The 17,929-nt window shown below is 36.6% G+C and overlaps 1 protein-coding gene across 3 annotated transcripts; it reads left to right on the forward strand.

Annotated features, from left to right (window-relative positions):
- Window positions 1-3,032: 3,032 nt before the first annotated feature.
- Window positions 3,033-16,150, forward strand: LOC106749186 (lutropin-choriogonadotropic hormone receptor). Of its 3 annotated transcripts, none has more exons than XM_014628372.1 (13): window positions 3,033-3,671; window positions 8,847-8,918; window positions 9,006-9,077; window positions 9,143-9,211; window positions 9,847-9,990; window positions 10,122-10,262; window positions 10,685-10,750; window positions 11,402-11,545; window positions 11,625-11,696; window positions 12,822-13,114; window positions 13,878-13,976; window positions 14,040-14,234; window positions 14,719-16,150. In XM_014628372.1, exons 1-13 carry the CDS (start codon window positions 3,457-3,459, stop codon window positions 16,122-16,124), a joined length of 2,988 nt encoding a protein of 995 aa, XP_014483858.1. In that variant the 5' UTR covers window positions 3,033-3,456; the 3' UTR covers window positions 16,125-16,150. The 3 variants fall into 3 exon arrangements, with proteins under 3 accessions (XP_014483858.1, XP_014483857.1, XP_014483859.1); XM_014628371.1 differs by having other exon boundaries at window positions 3,034-3,671; window positions 13,803-13,976; XM_014628373.1 differs by lacking the exons at window positions 3,033-3,671; window positions 8,847-8,918; window positions 9,006-9,077; window positions 9,143-9,211 and having other exon boundaries at window positions 9,897-9,983; window positions 13,803-13,976.
- Window positions 16,151-17,929: the final 1,779 nt, after the last annotated feature.

A 17,929-nucleotide genomic window follows, 5' to 3' on the forward strand; every position in this document is an offset into this window, starting at 1 on the left:
CAGTTATATAACACTTCTTATTTTCTGTGTGTCACTTGGCATAATTATAAATAACAATTAAATTTGTGCATAAAGTACAATTAAGTTTGTGCGAGCTAACACTAATTATATCGTATTATATGTCGTATTTTTAATTATACTTTGTAATTTTGATTCAGCAAAAATGCATTATCATACTATATATATATATATATATATATATATATATATATATATATATATATATATATATATATATATATATATATATATATATATATATATATATATATATATATATATATATATATATATATATATATATATATATATATATATATATATATATATATATATATATATATATATATATATATATATATATATATATATATATATATATATATATATATATATATATATATATATATATATATATATATATATATATATATATATATATATATATATATATATATATATATATATATATATATATATATATATATATATATATATATATATATATATATATATATATATATATATATATATATATATATATATATATATATATATATATATATATATATATATATATATATATATATATATATATATATATATATATATATATATATATATATATATATATATATATATATATATATATATATATATATATATATATATATATATATATATATATATATATATATATATATATATATATATATATATATATATATATATATATATATATATTTGCATGAATAATCTAATATAAAAATTATAGTTTCGTTCAATCGTAGAATCTGTCGGTTAAAATTTTATAGAAATTGTCAATGACCTAAAATAGCAATTGACGCACATACATGTTATTTTCGTCGGTCACGTAACCAAGTATCGTGAAACTGATAATGCATTTCAGGGACGTTTAAACTCAATTTGCATAGAATGGTGCAATACACGGCAAATATTAAATTTTTTAATTAAAATGCGATATGTGCGAAATGATAGAAAGTATGGTTTTTTTTAATTAATTTCTTGTCATTACTTCGTGAGGAAGATGGTGGAAAACAACAATGATATTCCAACGCAAACTTTTATTCACTAATTTTAGCACATGAAATTTATTTCATTTAATAATTTATAATTATTTAATTTTCAGTTAGTAAATAGAGGCAAGCACCTATTCTTTATTCTGTAATTTATAAATAATACAAAGAATAAGGCCTGTATCAACGAGAAACTTGAAAACGATCACGCCAGCATTTTCCTTGATATCATTTCACGTGACTGTTTGATACGCCATCTGCATTTACTTTTGACGTTGGAACTATTTCGCTGCATCCATTTTCGCACTGCCGATAATGTTTTCATTTGATGCGTGTTACGTCCGTAATTTCCGTGAATGAGTAACACGGCATCAGATGTATATTCCGTTCAACATGCGCGCATCTTTCTTCTCTCTTTATATACTGTTATGAATATATTGTATATATGTATGAAATATCAGTCCCGGTAAAAATAAAAAATAAAAATTGCATGTTTGTAATAATAATTAAACTATTCTATACATATAAACGTACTGTCTATCCGTAACTAACGAGGAGTAAATTTGTCAAAAACTTTCTTCTTCCTCTTTATATATGTAAAATAAATCATGCAGTTTTGTATACATTTATAATTATATTTTTATAGCTGTTGTCTTGTTATTGTTATTATTTTTATTTTCACTATCACTAATATTATTAATGTTCTACCGTAGGTAACACGCACACACACACATATTTATATACATATAGACTATGTAAGGTTTACAAAATTTGAAATGTCTTCTTGAAACGTCTCAAAGACATCATAAAGACGCCTTTTCGACAAAGTCTCAAGAATGTCTTAAAAACAATGTTTTAAAAACGTCTTTTAGACATACATGCATGTCTTGTCTAGACAAATCGAAACATTATATTCGTATTTATTATGGCATACATATTTCCCAAATACTAAGTACGAAAGTTTACATTCGTTTTGTTCGCTCAATATCTATTTAGATGCTTAATCATGCCCACAATGGAAAGTATATCAGAGATATAATCACATATCTTGATACCTGCAATTTCAAATTGCATTTGAGATATTTCTTATTTTCAGATATATTCACAGAATATCTGCGGAAACATCATTATTCGATTTTCCTTGAAAAATATATCTTTGCAACGTACGACTGTGGCCGGTATTAATATCTTGCGGACGTCTTTCAAATATCTCCGTCATATCTCGACAATCATCTGATATTTAAACATTCAGATATTTTCCAGATATCTTGGTGTGGTATATTTTGCTGTGTGCGGGCGATATTGTCATTTTCTTTAGCAGAATATGTATTAATTACTTCATCTTGATATACAATTACATTTAGAAACGTTATATGCAGCTGCTTTTTATGTGCACTGATCTATAGTGCGGATAATCGAATTCGACGACAGTCATTCTCTCGTAATTTTAATGTTCTCGTGATTTCCCGTTCTGCCTGCACGGAAAAAATATTGCGGCACAACAATTTGTAATGTTGGAATTATCGTCGAAATTACGATATATATTGTAATTTTGAGTGATATATCACTAAAGATTACAACATACATAGTAATTTCGATAATAATTCCGGCATTACAATATTCCAGCATTATAAACTTTTGTAATAATTTTTACTACAATATTTCCTCCATGCGGAACAGTTTGTTCGTGCAAATTCATCAACCTTTTCTCCTTTGTGCAGTTTTGTCCGAATACATGTGTCGGCGAGACAAGATCGGAACTGTCCGATTACCACGAGAATGACTATTCGCAAACATTTTCGGAACGTTGTCTTTAAGACAAGAAGGAAACGAGAGGCATGGGAGGTCACGGCGGGTTAGCTGACGTAGAGTGACGCGAGGATTATCGACCGCGGCAACGAGAGCACCGAGAGAGGTACACGTCTTCGACATATACTCCCGCATATACACGGGGGTCCGCTGGTCGGTTGTCGCGGAGCAGGCAGCGGACGAGAAAGTAGTCGGTCCAGGGTGGGTGCGCGCACAGGGGTAGGGATACGAAAGTAAGCACAGGCACCGTGGCGTTGTAACATCGCGGATCAGTCGGTGAACGTACCGCGCTGTAAACGTATCTTTTCTTGGGGGAGGGGGGGGGCAGCAGGAGGAGAGATCGTCTCTCTCTCGCAGACGTCTGCTCTCCTCATCATCATCTCCGTTCACCCCTTGAATGGTGACGGCGGCCGTAGCTCCTTATGGGGATGTTTGCGTTGGTGGTTGCGCGCGTGCACGCGTCGTATCCACCCGTGCACGCATGGGCGCCGCGACGTGAAGAATGATAGTGAAGTGACTTCGTCCTGGGCGCGGCGAACCCGGGGGTGGGGGTGGGGGTCTGAGAGAAGAACTGTGAAAGTGAATTATAACGCGTACGTGATCGGCCGGCATGTGCACACGGTTTTGTGCCTACGGAAGAGCGATCATTCTGGCGATCATCTTTCTTTGGCGGATCCGCTACTGCCGGAGTATCGCTCCGGACGCATGTAACGTCGTCGCCGACGGCCGGGAACTGCTGTGCCGTGGTGCGAGCCTCTTTTCCGTACGGCCGATTCACGACGTCAATGTGCTACGAGCCGTTGTTTCGGATAACGTCACGAAAATGTAAGTACAGCCTTTCACAACAGACGTTAATTCGCGCCGCACGTGATCAAATCGCGAAAGTAGGTGATTTCACACGACTTTTTCCGCCGATCCTACGGCAAGCGTAGCAAACCTTTCCTTCGGAATAATCTAACGTGATTTCGAGCAAAAAGTGTTTCCAGCGTTACTAAATGTTGCGATTTATAAGATTGAAGCGTTATCAGAAATTAGATTATATTTTATTGTTCAGAACTAAAAGCTTACTACATCTATTGTGGACTTACAATGTTAATATCCAGTAACGACCGTGAACTCTTGCATCTGATTGGTGTATCCTTTTAGATCTAAAATATACATTCCAATTAAATGCAGTCCGCTAACTACGGTAGTTATTAAACCGGATTGCCGTAGTCATTGCGCTTGAAGCCCACTGTATCTATATTGTAGATTCGAACTAACGATTACAAGACTTTTTTTCGCATCTCATATTTGATAGGATCTCCTGAAAATTAATAAGAAACAAATTGTCCCATGTTAAAAAAAGTCATAGGAAAAGAAAGTATCGCACGATCTCTAACTCACCGATTGTATGTACAAACGACCCGAGCGCTGCGGATTTTTGCGCTCGAGTAGAGCAAAAAATTACGATAACGTCGGAGTGACGAGAAAATTACTGCAAAAACCCGCTTTCGATCATCGTTTTTACATAATTTTTTCCTCCATCGAGCGATCGTTTTCCGCCCAAATTGTTGCGCATCTCGCAGATGGAAAAAACGATTTTACAACCGGCTATGTAAATTCGCGATTGATTCTAGAAGGTAAACTTGGCAATGAACATTCGCCGCCGTGCGTCCTACATACGGCTCTAGTCGCGAGGCTCTTCTATCGGAGAAAAGAGACATTCTGCAACTGAATTATCCATGACGAATGCGTTACGCTGCGTTTCGCAATGAGTGAACACGTACGCGAAAGTTCGCGGAATATATATGTGCAGTAACCCATACAGACATCTAAGGAACGTCCAGAAGGCGTCCCTAAGGGCATCCACAGGATATTCCTTGGATAACTCTGGGGAGGAACTAATTTTCTTTCGTCGGCTAGATTTTTTCTTTTTCGAGCTTTTCCTCTCTCCCGCGCAGCACGCTCGTGCGTATAAATGCGGTGATCCGCGGTGGAGAGAGAAGGAAACATACTCGATTGAGCGATAAATAAAAACAACGCACACTATGCATAACGCGACCCACATACTGAGCTAAACGATATACCGTGATCGTGATTTAGGATCAAGAGAACGGGCATGTAACTGTTCGATCCGCGGTCACGCGCTCGTTTTACAATAGACGCCGCTGTATATATATAAAGATATCTTCAAGCGAAAACTTGAGACGAAATTGTAAGTCGATCTAATTCCGATTGGTGTATTCTTGCAACATCGGAGGATAAAATCTGGAACTTTTCTCCACGAAGTTATCTAAACTTGAGATTGATTGGCTGATCAACGATCATAAAGAAAAGGGTATATCTGCCCGATTAGTATGTTAAAAACTGGAAAAAGACACGATCTTAGTCTCAACTTCGGCTCTACGTATCCCGCGGCTGGTTTTTAAAGCAACGTCCTGAGATTTAATTAATTCTTGTCACAAGGAGTGCCGATTAATGAAAATCATCGCGGAATCCATTGAATTCGACTTCAGTTGATTACAGAACGTGTCAGAAAAGAGAAGATATTCGGCGAGAAAACAAAATTTCTTCAAAGCGTTCGTTGTCTCACGATATTGCATTGTCCGATTTATTAATCGATTCTTTTGTACAGCGATATTACACGCCATCTTCGAACGTTTCTTCATTAATATTGCACGAACACAAAAAGTACGTCGCTGTGCATACTCGTCATTCCTGTCACGTTCACACGATGTTGCGACGTCTATCGTGAAAGTAATTCGTGAACTTGAAACGACTGAAATTTGTCTGCATATACGCGGAGAATTTACGCCTCGAAAATATTCATAAACCGTAAAAATACCATAGTGGTATTTCTAGTCTTGCCCGACTAGAATATATAACAATTCCTAGTCAGCATAGGAAATTTAGGAAGCAATAAGGACATGATTATACATCGCTGCCCAAAAACATGGTTTATGCACCATACACAGTAGCACTACACGCAATAGTTATTATGCAGAATGAAATTTTATACTGGATATAACGCTAGTGATTCAAGCCGCATAAAAAGTGCATAAACCCGGGAAGGGGAAGAAACGACGTGAAAATGATGAGGAATCTTACAGTCATTTTCTCGTTATTTTCTGTTCTACCAGGATATCAATATTTTTTATCTTTCTGTTATTTTCCTGCACGTATGATAGATCCATATACAATCATGTTAAAAATATATCATATTCATTCGTTGGGTAACGAATTTGAGCTGTCCTTGAATATGAAAGTTTTTAGAGGTCCGCCTGTAACGCCTGTCATGTCCCGAAAACGTAATTAGAATCCACTTTTCGTACGCACCGAGAAAGTCCCGTTTAAAAAAGCGAGCGCGAAAGTACCACGGTAAGACGCGCTTCTTCTATTTTAAAAGGAATGGGCGAAAGGAAAAACACTACACGCGCGCGTGCCCGTTCATCGAGGCGACCGAGCGCATCGCATTTGGTGATCCTGAGTCAGCGAGTCATATTAATTATTGCATGATCGACGTTCCCAAATTCATGCGCGAGAATATCGCCGATTAAACTCACCAGCGATACATATGTGTGTGTTTAGTAGATACGCAGAGAAAAGGACGATTGAAGCCATTCGGCTTTTAAATTAAATTAAATTATTTGATTGGTGGAAACAGAATTTCTCATCCTTAACAAGCATTCCTTACAGAAATTTAATATTGAGAATTACTAAGGAATTTACAGTGATTAAATACTAGTTATTTGACCAACTAAAACTTAAAAAACTTGAAACTTTGTTCCAATATAATCGAATTTGATCCTTAGAAATATTATTCCCTTCAGTTAAACCTGGTTTGTTTACTGTCAGTGAAGTTTATTTTACTAAGTAAATCTTTTATGGTAGTCTTCAATTCTTAAAATATAAAAATCGGAAAATAATTAGGTAAAATGTCAAAATCTTTCCCGGTTACAAAATATTATAACAATCTATTTTTTATTTTTTGTTTAGATGATTAGAAAGGAAATTATATTTTCTTTGTATCTCGCGTTTGAAATAATAAATAATATTGAAAATCCTATCGCAGCGCTGTAATTAATTTTTCTTTCAGCGCCGTTCCCCATCTGCTGACGCGAACTTAATTTTAATATGTGTTTCTTTTTTTTTTGTTATCTAATCGTCGCGAGATGAAAACTTTACTCCTGCGTAATTATAATAATTTTGTGCACGTTTTTGTTTACCATCTCCTTTATTACTTAATTATCTGATGAGTCGATTGCGGCTAAATATATATTTTAGGTGGCACAAAACTCTCTTCATCCCTTATTATTATACAGAAGGAAGATACACCGCCCTGCTTTTTCGTCCTGTTTGCTAAAGCGTATTAAAGTAAACATCGATCTATCCTGAGCAAAGGAGGTCAAAGAACTCATAAAAATGGGCCACAATCCATACAGCTTCTCGGTCCATTCCTCTCTCGGTTCGCGCACAAAAATGTTGATTCGCTCGTTTTCCTGTCCTACTTCTTTTTATTTCTCGGGTTATATCGCGGAAGTGTAATTTTTAACGACGTTGATGTGCGGCATTGATTTTAGCTATAAAAACGTGCATTGCCGTAAATAAAAACCGCGATGGGTTTTATTTATGACTCTTCGTGATACACTGTCGTAAATAATTTAACTTTCGTGTAACATTGTTGAGAGAAGAATTAATTTTTTATTCCAAATATACACGGAGAAAGTAAATAAGTAGTAAAAATTATATCAAGTGCATATTTAAAATTAAAATTATATTGTAACATTGTACATAGTTAAAATTAAAATTACATTGTAACAAAAATTACATTATTGTAGTAAAATTATAAAATATTTTTTCCTATGGCTGAATTATATCGACATTATAGTATTAATTACTAGAAAAATTGTAAATATGACGAACTTCAAATATGTGATATACACGTTACTAAGAATTATATTATACATTGTAAAAATTATGTAGCCGATGAAATCATTTTACAATGTATTGTCATCATGCACAACTTTTCAGATCCGTATTGTAATTTTCACGATAATTTTCACAAGCCAAATGTTGTGTTCCGAGAAATGTATATTCGTATATGAATTTTAATTACATTAATTAGCTTCACTTTTTGAATGGCGAGATAAAACTGCTGCTGGAATCTGCTCAGTCTGATTTTCGCCTGCACTCACATGAACACAATTCGCCACGAGCGGAGTGCGGTCTGTTGCAGTCATCTCTCGTAAAAGAATTATTTTTAGAAGGTATCGCTCGGTGATCCTTTGCCCGCCCCAACATCATTTTCCCAGTGTTGCCCTCCACAAATCGGTGAAACGTGTCTCTCCTCATTTCGGAGCGAAGATCCGACTTAGATTTGCGAGAAACGATTTAATCATTTCAACGCGACTACAATTGTGACAACTTGCGCGTTTGTTCAAAGAAAAAATTACATACATACCTGTTTTCGACCTGATGAAAATATTTTGCTGAAATACTCTCTCAATCCATTTTATTAATATATGCAGTTTTCAGTTCAGTAACTTTTATGATATATTTCCAAAATTTTCTTATTATTTTTCAGAATTATACTTTAATTTTCATTATATTTCACGGTATTACATTGAATTTCATAATGAAAATTATTTTGAAATTTGTTGTTATTATGTATTTCAATAATTTTTCACTAACTTTCATCTCATCACTTTTCATCAAGTTCATAATATACAAAGAAAGTTAGGGTATGCTGTTGAATTTAACTGAAAATTGCATACATTAACGATAATGGGGCTAATTGAAAGGGAATTTCAATAAAATTTTCAGCATAATATTTCCATCAGGTTATTTTTATTTATATCTGTTACATTATTTGTCGTGATATTAAAAATTGAACGGTGAATGCTTTGTTACTCGACATTGTTTATGACGATACGTGTTTTTGCTATCCGTGGCTTTTATTTTCCAGTCATTGCCGTTGTTTTTGATAAATTATTTTGATCAAATTCGTAATTATTTCAGTGATCTGACCAACAATAATATAACGGACATTCCAATACGTGCTTTCCATCGATTTTCCAATCTCGAAATTTTGTAAGTACATTTATACACGCAATGATTTTTTTCGGCGAGTGTCAACCGGAAATATTACGGTTTAGTCACATACATCGTTACTTTTAGATTTCTTCGACGTAATCACCTACAAGCTATTCACGACAATGCGTTCGTAAACTTAGCAACTCTTCGTATATTGTAAGTATCTGAAACTAAGTCGTTTATTCGTAATGTGATATCTTTCATTCGCCTTATCTCCGCAGGGAACTCGATGAAAATTATTTAACAAATATACCAGCTGCCGCTATAAATCTACCAAGTCTTGAAGAATTGTAAGTGATTATTTTGTTCAAAGCCACGAAGGCTTCTTGTTCGTCAGTAGAGTACTCAAATTACAGTGAGCTTTGTCTCTATATTGAGAGAAAAAATATCTGAAAAATTAAAAATGTTTATTCGGATGCATAACATATTTATTTGTATTATAATATATGAGGTATGATTCGTAGATGCATATTTCAGGGGGTGAATCTATACACACTAAAATAAGTAAAAAATGTCACATATGTCCGACCTGTGGATGATTAAAGAAAATGTCCAAAGTGTCAACATGCAGAAAAGCAATTGCTTATTCTGCACTTAAATAAAAGAATTTAGTAAATATGTTATGTTATTAGTATCCACCGTGAATATTTTTCTTCTTTTTAGGTATTTTTCTCTTAAAGAGAGCAAGCAAGTTTTACAAATATAATGATATTCAGTGATGATGGAGACATTGTAAATAAAAATAATGATAAATTTTGTCAAGCTTGTAGCAAGAAGGCTCACTATAAAATATTAACAATTTTTGCGTCCTACTCTGAATTGACTTTCGTTGAGACACTTTTCCAGCCGTAAATATATTTCTTTCTCGAGTCCTAACGTTACGTTCAACGAATAATATCTTCATTATCTCCGTGTATCTCTGCAGGTCTATATCGAATAATAGAATAGAACAACTCACGGAAGATGCATTGCGCAATGCTTATAACCTGGTGTCACTTGATTTACGCGGGAATCCTATTAAGGTGATACACAATGAAACCTTTCGGAATCTTAGGAAACTTCGTAAGTTGTAAGTAACTTACCTTTCAGCCGCGGTGCATTCTTCGCTCATATTTAAGACTCGTGCACGAAAAGTGATTATCCGCTCAATAAACACAATTGCAGTGTGTATTACGCGTAATGTCCTCTCATTAATTACAGGATACTATCAAACATGAAAGAACTGCGGTTCTTTCCTAATCTAAATGGAGCAACGTCTTTGGAAATATTGAAACTAGATCGTTCCCAGTTGAAGGAAGTTCCTTCTAATCTTTGCCGACAATGCCCGAAGCTCAAAAGTTTGTAAGTTCGGTGCTCGTTAAATCAAGCTTTTCTCGTTATTTAACGCCATTTTAGCGTCGGGTTATATACGCAAACTTCACTAGCAAAACACGAGCTTATTGTAGACCCAAAGTTTGCCGACAAGTTTTGAGCGAATTTGATTGAACTAATTTGGCAACAATTTGCTACTAAATTGTTTGCTGGATAGACGAAAATTGGAATTCATGTGAATCCATATTTGTGAAAATTCATACAGATACATAGATTCTTATCCAAGACGTGAGTTTTTAGTGCAAATCCCCAGAGACAACTATGGGATTCCATATATGGATTTCCTATATGGATTCCCACATGGTTTCTTTTCTAGCAGGGAATCGTTTAAATGACAATCGTGATTATTTTATGCGATATAATTCTTTTGTACATCCTATCTCTGTTTTTAGCGATATGAAGTCCAATTATTTGACAGAAATACCAAATTTACGAAACTGCCATCAACTCCGCGTTTTGTAAGTATGTAATATAACACGCGAATATATAAGCCATTCGAAAATCCTATTTGACGGGTAGAGTAGCATTTATTAACCAATTATGATAAGGAAATCTTTTTCTATCTTGATTGGTCGATTAAAAGCTGTTCTACCCGTTGAGTGGGAACACAACTTATATAGAGTATACGAAAAGTGCCCTTAATAGTTCGGAAAACATTCATTTTATTAAAAAAATGTTCCAGACAAATGTTGTAAGGTTTAAATTTAATAGTATTTAATGGTAGTGTTCTGATCTGACTTTCGATGACGTTGCCAATGACGGGTCGACTTAAATATTTTAAATGTTAAAATATATTAACTTTAAAAATGTATTGTCGGACATCCTACTCTCAAATATGAGCTCTTCGGAGAGGTCCTTTGGATAACATAATGATAACCTAGTAATCTATCTAGTAATCTGAAAAGGAGAAACTGATTTATGTTAAACTGACTTTAGTAACGTCCGAAGGATTAAACCGCCATTAAATGTGTTACAATTTTTGTCCGAAGTATGTCTTACTAAAATGCGCATTTTCGGAACAATTAAGGGATTCCCGAACTTTTTGTATACTCTATATAATATGTGCAAATGAACGGAAGGCATGATTCAAACATCGCTTTTTTTTTCAGAAATTTAGCTAGCAATATGATTTCCACATTACCAGACGATGCTTTTAAAGGTTTAAGTATGTTGCACGATCTTCTTCTGTCCAAAAATAATTTGCAAAGCATTTCCAACGATGCGTTTACCGGCCTATCTAGACTTCAAGTTTTGTAAGTCTGACACTATTTATTGATCGTGTGTTTTCAATGATACCAGCGTGTACATATATTCCAGTTGATCATGTTTCAGAGACTTGGAAAACAATTACATCAAGTATATACATCCTGATGCATTTAGAGAAACGAAACAATTGGAAGACTTGTGAGTGTCCACGCTCGCGATTTAACACGTTCGTTACCTGCGTCACTTATATGCAACACACGGATCTCTCACAAGAGACCGACCTCATACGTGTGCAGTAATTTTTTATTCCACGTAAACAAATTAAGTCTGTTTTACTTGGTAGCGCATCAATTATATATAATATTAATATAATATTACATAAATCAAGTCTGTTTACATTATTACGTAAAAAAAAGTACATTGACCCGTGAGGATGTGTAATTTTTGCGAAATACGTTAAAATAAATAGATATAAATAAAATTATACTTCTGATCGATTGATCACATTTTGAAAATATTCCTCAAACTTTCCTTTTGATCTAACTGTTAATCGTGATATTGCATGAAACTTTCTTTTCCAGTCTATCTTTTCTCATGCTTCTGTCACGTTAATTTTACGATGTATTGATCGTTAAAGTAAGAGAAAAGAATGCTTTAAAAATATGTGCTCTCTCACTCAATCACAAGTATCACTTTACGGACATGTCTTTTTATTTCAACATATTTTGCAAGAATTTCGGGCATACGTTTCTGATATCATTAATCAAAATGGCGACGAAACCTCAGGAGCCTTCATAAATCAAAGTGATCTGTAGCGAACGTGTTAAATTATATTTTCTAAATTAGCTGTCGAGCGTAATTGGCCATGATTATGTAAGAAACTAATTAATATGTATATTAATATTAATATTAATGGTACTTTCGAGATAATAAGTTTCGAGAAAAATGAAGATGAAAATTTATATGATACCTCAGTTTTTTACAGTCGTTCAAACATGGTCTATCTTCTTCTCTTGAAGGGTATTCATTGAGTCAAACTTTAAAAATTGATAAAAAAGATGCAATTGGTAAAAAATGGCACGAACATTCCAATTTGTATAAATAATCTGAAATATTCTAGGAAAGTGACGCAATTTTCATAGAAATTCTGAGAATAATATAAAAAAATTCGGAGGTATTTTTTTCACCAGGGTAATTTTAAGCTCCTGTGAGTCTTATGTAAAAAGATTACCTATATTGGGAAGAAAATGTCAAAAATTAAAATTTTGTGGATCCGTTTTGCATAACTATGGCCAATTGAGACATAAATATATGCGTTCATAGAAATTTGGGAAACAACGTTTTCCCCACACTGCCGATAAAAGGTCTGGCAGGCTTGCTACACCTCAAGACATTCAATAATCCTGCACTGCGAGAATTCCCATCTCCCGAAAGATTTCCGCGAGTGCAAACGATGTTGCTGTCATACGCTTATCACTGCTGCTCGTTTCTGTCGATTGAGGTGGAAGAGTCTGTCACGAAGACAGCGGTACGAGAATCGATTTTATTCCCCACCGACAATGAATTCGACGCAAGCTTGTGGAATTCGACTTTCAGCGATATCTGGCCACAGTTGGGTAAGTAATTCCTGTCATCCTCACAGGTGTGGACAAAAAGTTTGTGATTCACCAAAAATCTATTTTCAATGATTTTTGTACGAAAAATACTCTCCCTCTAACAGAATATACTTTGCCCAACGCTTCTTCTATTGTATTCAAAGCAGCATATTGCATTTGCTTTGATAGATCCTTCAGGAGCTTCGCGTTTTCCACATATTCCCGCATTTTAAGAAAGTCACAGGGGTAGTCTATAGTAATAACATTGTTTTTGCCGATAAATTCACGTACAATGAGCGCATCACTCATGAATTTCGTTCTTGCCGAGTTTTACAAAAAATTTGATTCTCTGTTGACATCACGCTCCATTTTGACGGAGCAGAAAAACTAGTTTCACAATTATTGACAGAAAAGCTGCATGCGCACTCAGTGAGCAAACTGAACGTCCGTTAGACCTGTCACGCCAGCGGAAAAAATTCACCAACTATTAGTTCGTCGTGTGCATTTTGCATTCCGCACTTCTTTGTACGCTTCGCGCTTTATTTAACACTTAACTGCTGCAAAGTCCCGTCGTGCAAAAATATTGATCGCGTCGCGCAATATCATCCGAAAAGAGAAAGAAAGTCTTTCACTACTTCGTCCACTATTCCGTCACCTCTCATTATCATGTTTCGATCTTTGCAGCACTGAAGTGATAAATATTTTTTAGATAACTTGACCGACAAATTTGGATCGCAAATAAATGAACTTTGGGCTAACTTTGGTTCGGATTTTACGTATCCAGGAAACCTACCATCCTACGTAGAGGATTATTTCGAGGAGTTAGAAAGTCGGACGACAGCTCGGACGATATCCTCCCGTATCCAATGCCTGCCACAACCCGGTACGTCGTTGGCTCTCGTTGACCAAAATCACTGAGATTCTCCGGTCATCTTGAAATTTGCAGGTCCTTTCCTACCGTGCCAAGACTTATTCGACTGGTGGACCTTACGATGCGGCGTGTGGATAGTCTTCCTTCTCGCCATGCTTGGGAACGGCACAGTAGTGTTTGTCTTGATATTTTCACGAAGTAAGATGGATGTACCGCGATTTCTGGTTTGCAATTTAGCCGCTGCCGACTTCTTCATGGGTGTCTTTCTAGGTGATGATCCTTTTCTCCCTTTCTTCATATTGACTTGAAGACTCGGGAAAATAACATGTCGCCACTTTTCAATTTTTTTTTCTTTTTTATTGGCAATTACATTTTGTATAGATGGAAATATAACAAATATATCAATTATTACTTTGCATATGTAACATGTGAATAGGCGGCAATAAATTGTAAAAGAAAGGTCTACGAAGCTTCCCAGTGAGTAATTTGTTGACAACAGATTGGCGATAGATCGATTCTTCACACGATTAGCTTCATACAGCCGTTTGATGCGTCAAGTCAAGCTAGCTTTCGGGAGAATTCGGGATAAGTAAAAAAATTGGGTGACTATGCTCTTTCGATTGTCGGGAAATCTAGAGAGATTCATTGTTCCCAGAATGTGATAAATCATTTTACGAGCATCAACGTACTCCGCAAAACATTCATATGAAACAATTAAACAGCAGTCTAACAACAAGTGTCGTTATCATTCCAGGCGTTTTAGCCGTCGTAGATGCATCGACGCTGGGGGAATTCCGAATGTACGCGATACCATGGCAAATGTCGGCTGGCTGTCAACTGGCTGGTTTCTTGGGTGTCCTCAGCTCCGAATTGAGTGTCTACACGCTTGCCGTCATCACTTTGGAGAGGAATTACGCAATAACGCACGCGATGCACCTGAACAAGCGGCTGTCGCTGAAGCACGCGGGCTACATCATGACGATAGGTTGGTGCTTTGCACTGTCGATGGCGAGTTTGCCGCTGCTCGGGGTCTCGGATTACCGGAAATTCGCCATTTGTTTACCGTTCGAGACGAACGGGAGCGCAGCGCTCGCATACGTAGTATTTCTCATGCTGATCAACGGGGTAGCCTTCCTGATACTAATGGGCTGTTACCTGAAGATGTACTGCGCGATACGAGGCTCCCAGGCATGGAACTCGAATGACTCGCGTATAGCGAAGAGAATGGCGCTACTGGTGTTTACAGATTTCCTCTGCTGGTCGCCGATAGCCTTCTTCTCTCTCACGGCGACCTTCGGTATGCAGCTGGTGTCCCTCGAGCAGGCGAAGGTGTTCGCGGTGTTCGTGCTGCCACTCAACTCCTGCTGCAACCCGTTCTTATACGCGATCCTTACGAAACAGTTTAAGAAGGACTGCGTGCTGATCTGCAAGGCGATCGAAGAGTCGCGCGTGACCCGCGGCATCGGCCGATGCCGGCACAGCTCGAATTTTAGCAATCGGCAGACCCCGGCCAACACAAACAGCCTGGTGGACAGGTCGTCGCGGGAGAACCAGGGCCTCCAGACGCCGTGCGTCTGCAACTCGAGGCTGCTGGAGGCAAACCGCTGTCCGTCCTATCGTTGGTGGAGCGCCAGGATCTTTTGGCCGTGCGCGCGCGACCCCCGGCCAAGGCACACGCGGAACGACCAATACGCCTACCAGATCGCCCAGATCCAAGAGAAGCAGCACAAACGGGCGTCCTCGGTGTCCTCGAGCGAGAACTTCTCCTCGTCCAGGTCGGACTCGTGGCGTCAGACCCACCACTGCGGCATCCCGCTCAGGCTGCTCGACCCGAAGCGTAGGGCCAGCTCTTGGCTAATCACCAGGAAACCGTCGCAGGACTCGAACCTGAGCTCCTCGCGCAACGATTCCTCCGGTTCTGCGACCACTGCCAGCACCAGTACCTGGCGCATCTCGAGATCCAGTGCCTCTTTAGAGATTAGCGCGCGCAACACGCCGAGACCGACTAGGCCGAAGCCGCGATTGACCCGTCAGCTCGCTATTCAGGAGCCGGAATCCCCAGGGTCGCCCGGTAGACTGGCCGTTAGATTACTCGCCACGATACCTTCCGCGGCCGAGACCAGCGATCAGCAAGACGACGAGAATACACCGAGCAATTGAATGTTTCTAATCTCCCCCCCCCCCCCNTCTCTCTCTCTCTTTATACATGTATTATATTACACGTATGTACAATCACACGCTCGCGCACATTTATATGTACCGAGTATATTCTCATTGCGAAATCTTTGGAACATTCAGTATTAACTATCTCTTCGCTGGTATCAGTGTTAATCTATTTGACTGAATTAATCTATTAATCGAAATTAATCGTTCTACGAGGTGTCAGAACATATCTCAGAAAATACGAGAAAAATTTATTAATGATACTAATCATTGATACATCATTGCAACGAATTTTTTTTTAAGGGCTTTCTTATATTTTCTTATAACAACTGATTACTCCACTCGTTATTCTACGTACAAAAATCAAATTTCAGGTGAGATTATCGAAAAATGAATGTTTTATGTGATGTTTCGTCATATTTTGTGCTGAAAAATAACAGGAATGTAAAATATCTTTCGTATCTACTTTCGATGATTTTACCCTGGTATTTTCATATACTACAGAATGACTGGGGGAATCAGTTTATGTTTAAAACAAAAAAAAAACTATCATTCTGTTACAAAATTTCATGTTGACCTGATTTTAGCAACGCCATTCAAAATCAGATGGATGCTGTCGTTAAAAATGCGCCTATTTGTATGAAACAATGTTTACTGCGCATTTAAATTATTGTCCAAATTATTCCAGTAATTTTCGTATACACCTCATATATGTAATCGTGACTAATATAATCAGTCGATCATATCTTTACAAATACATGCCGTTTAAAATAAATTTTTACACAGATTGACTACAACGTTTAATCACGTCTTGATTAAAATTAACAACTAATGTATGATTACTTCTTTAATCAATGATTAATCTCAACAATCGATTAAATTAATTAATCGATTAGTTCGTAATTATAAATAATGATGTATAATGATTACTTTGATTGATCCTACAATGATTAATATCAACAATCGATTAAATTAGCCACGATTATATACATAACGATTCATTAATTACACTTATATAAACATTTGATTAATAGATTATTTCAGTTAAGTGAAAAATTTTACTCGATCAATACCTAACACTGGCTGGCATTACCTATTCGTAGTTTGTAGCTATACGTACGTATATATTTATATTTATGACGTTTTATACTGCAGGACTGTCGCTTGAGTGGATTAGAAAGCGATAATCCAATATAAATTTTACGTGTGACTCGCGAATGCCTTAGATGTATTATCGATTACGAAGGCATTTTTCTCGTCTTGTCGATAACCGCGTTATTCTTACGAATTTTAACGATACGTTCTTTGTTTTTTAACGGATATAATGAAAAAAATGTCTTTATAATCGGCGAATTCATCTACACGCACGATCGTTCACCGACTTGTGACGTGGATTCATCATAACTATCGATCAAAGTCGACATCGAAGGATCCACTTTTACTCATTGTTAGATAGACGTTCAAAGTAGTCCGTCCGTCCGTTCGTATATGTTGTATATTTTTACGTTATATAAGACTGAGTATAGGTTTCTCAACTCTATACCATCTACATCGATCGCGGGTCAAAGACCTCTAGCTACTAGTCCCAGTAGCCAGTAGTCATTTGATAGTCGTTACACATCGAGCGCTGTGTACTTAATGATATTATAATTTATATATTAAATAAACCCCGAAACGTGCGCAAACTGTCGGAGCGGTTTAGTCAGATTAAGCGTAAGATTTCGAGCCAAATCGCAGTTTACCTTTCTCTCTCTCTCTCTCTCTCTCTCCCTCTCTCTCTCTCTCGTCGCGCGATGTTTAAA

The sequence above is a fragment of the Dinoponera quadriceps genome, unplaced genomic scaffold, assembly GCF_001313825.1.
Source record: "Dinoponera quadriceps isolate SergipeBrazil2010 unplaced genomic scaffold, ASM131382v1 scaffold3196, whole genome shotgun sequence".
Classification (NCBI taxonomy): Eukaryota; Metazoa; Arthropoda; class Insecta; order Hymenoptera; family Formicidae; genus Dinoponera; species Dinoponera quadriceps.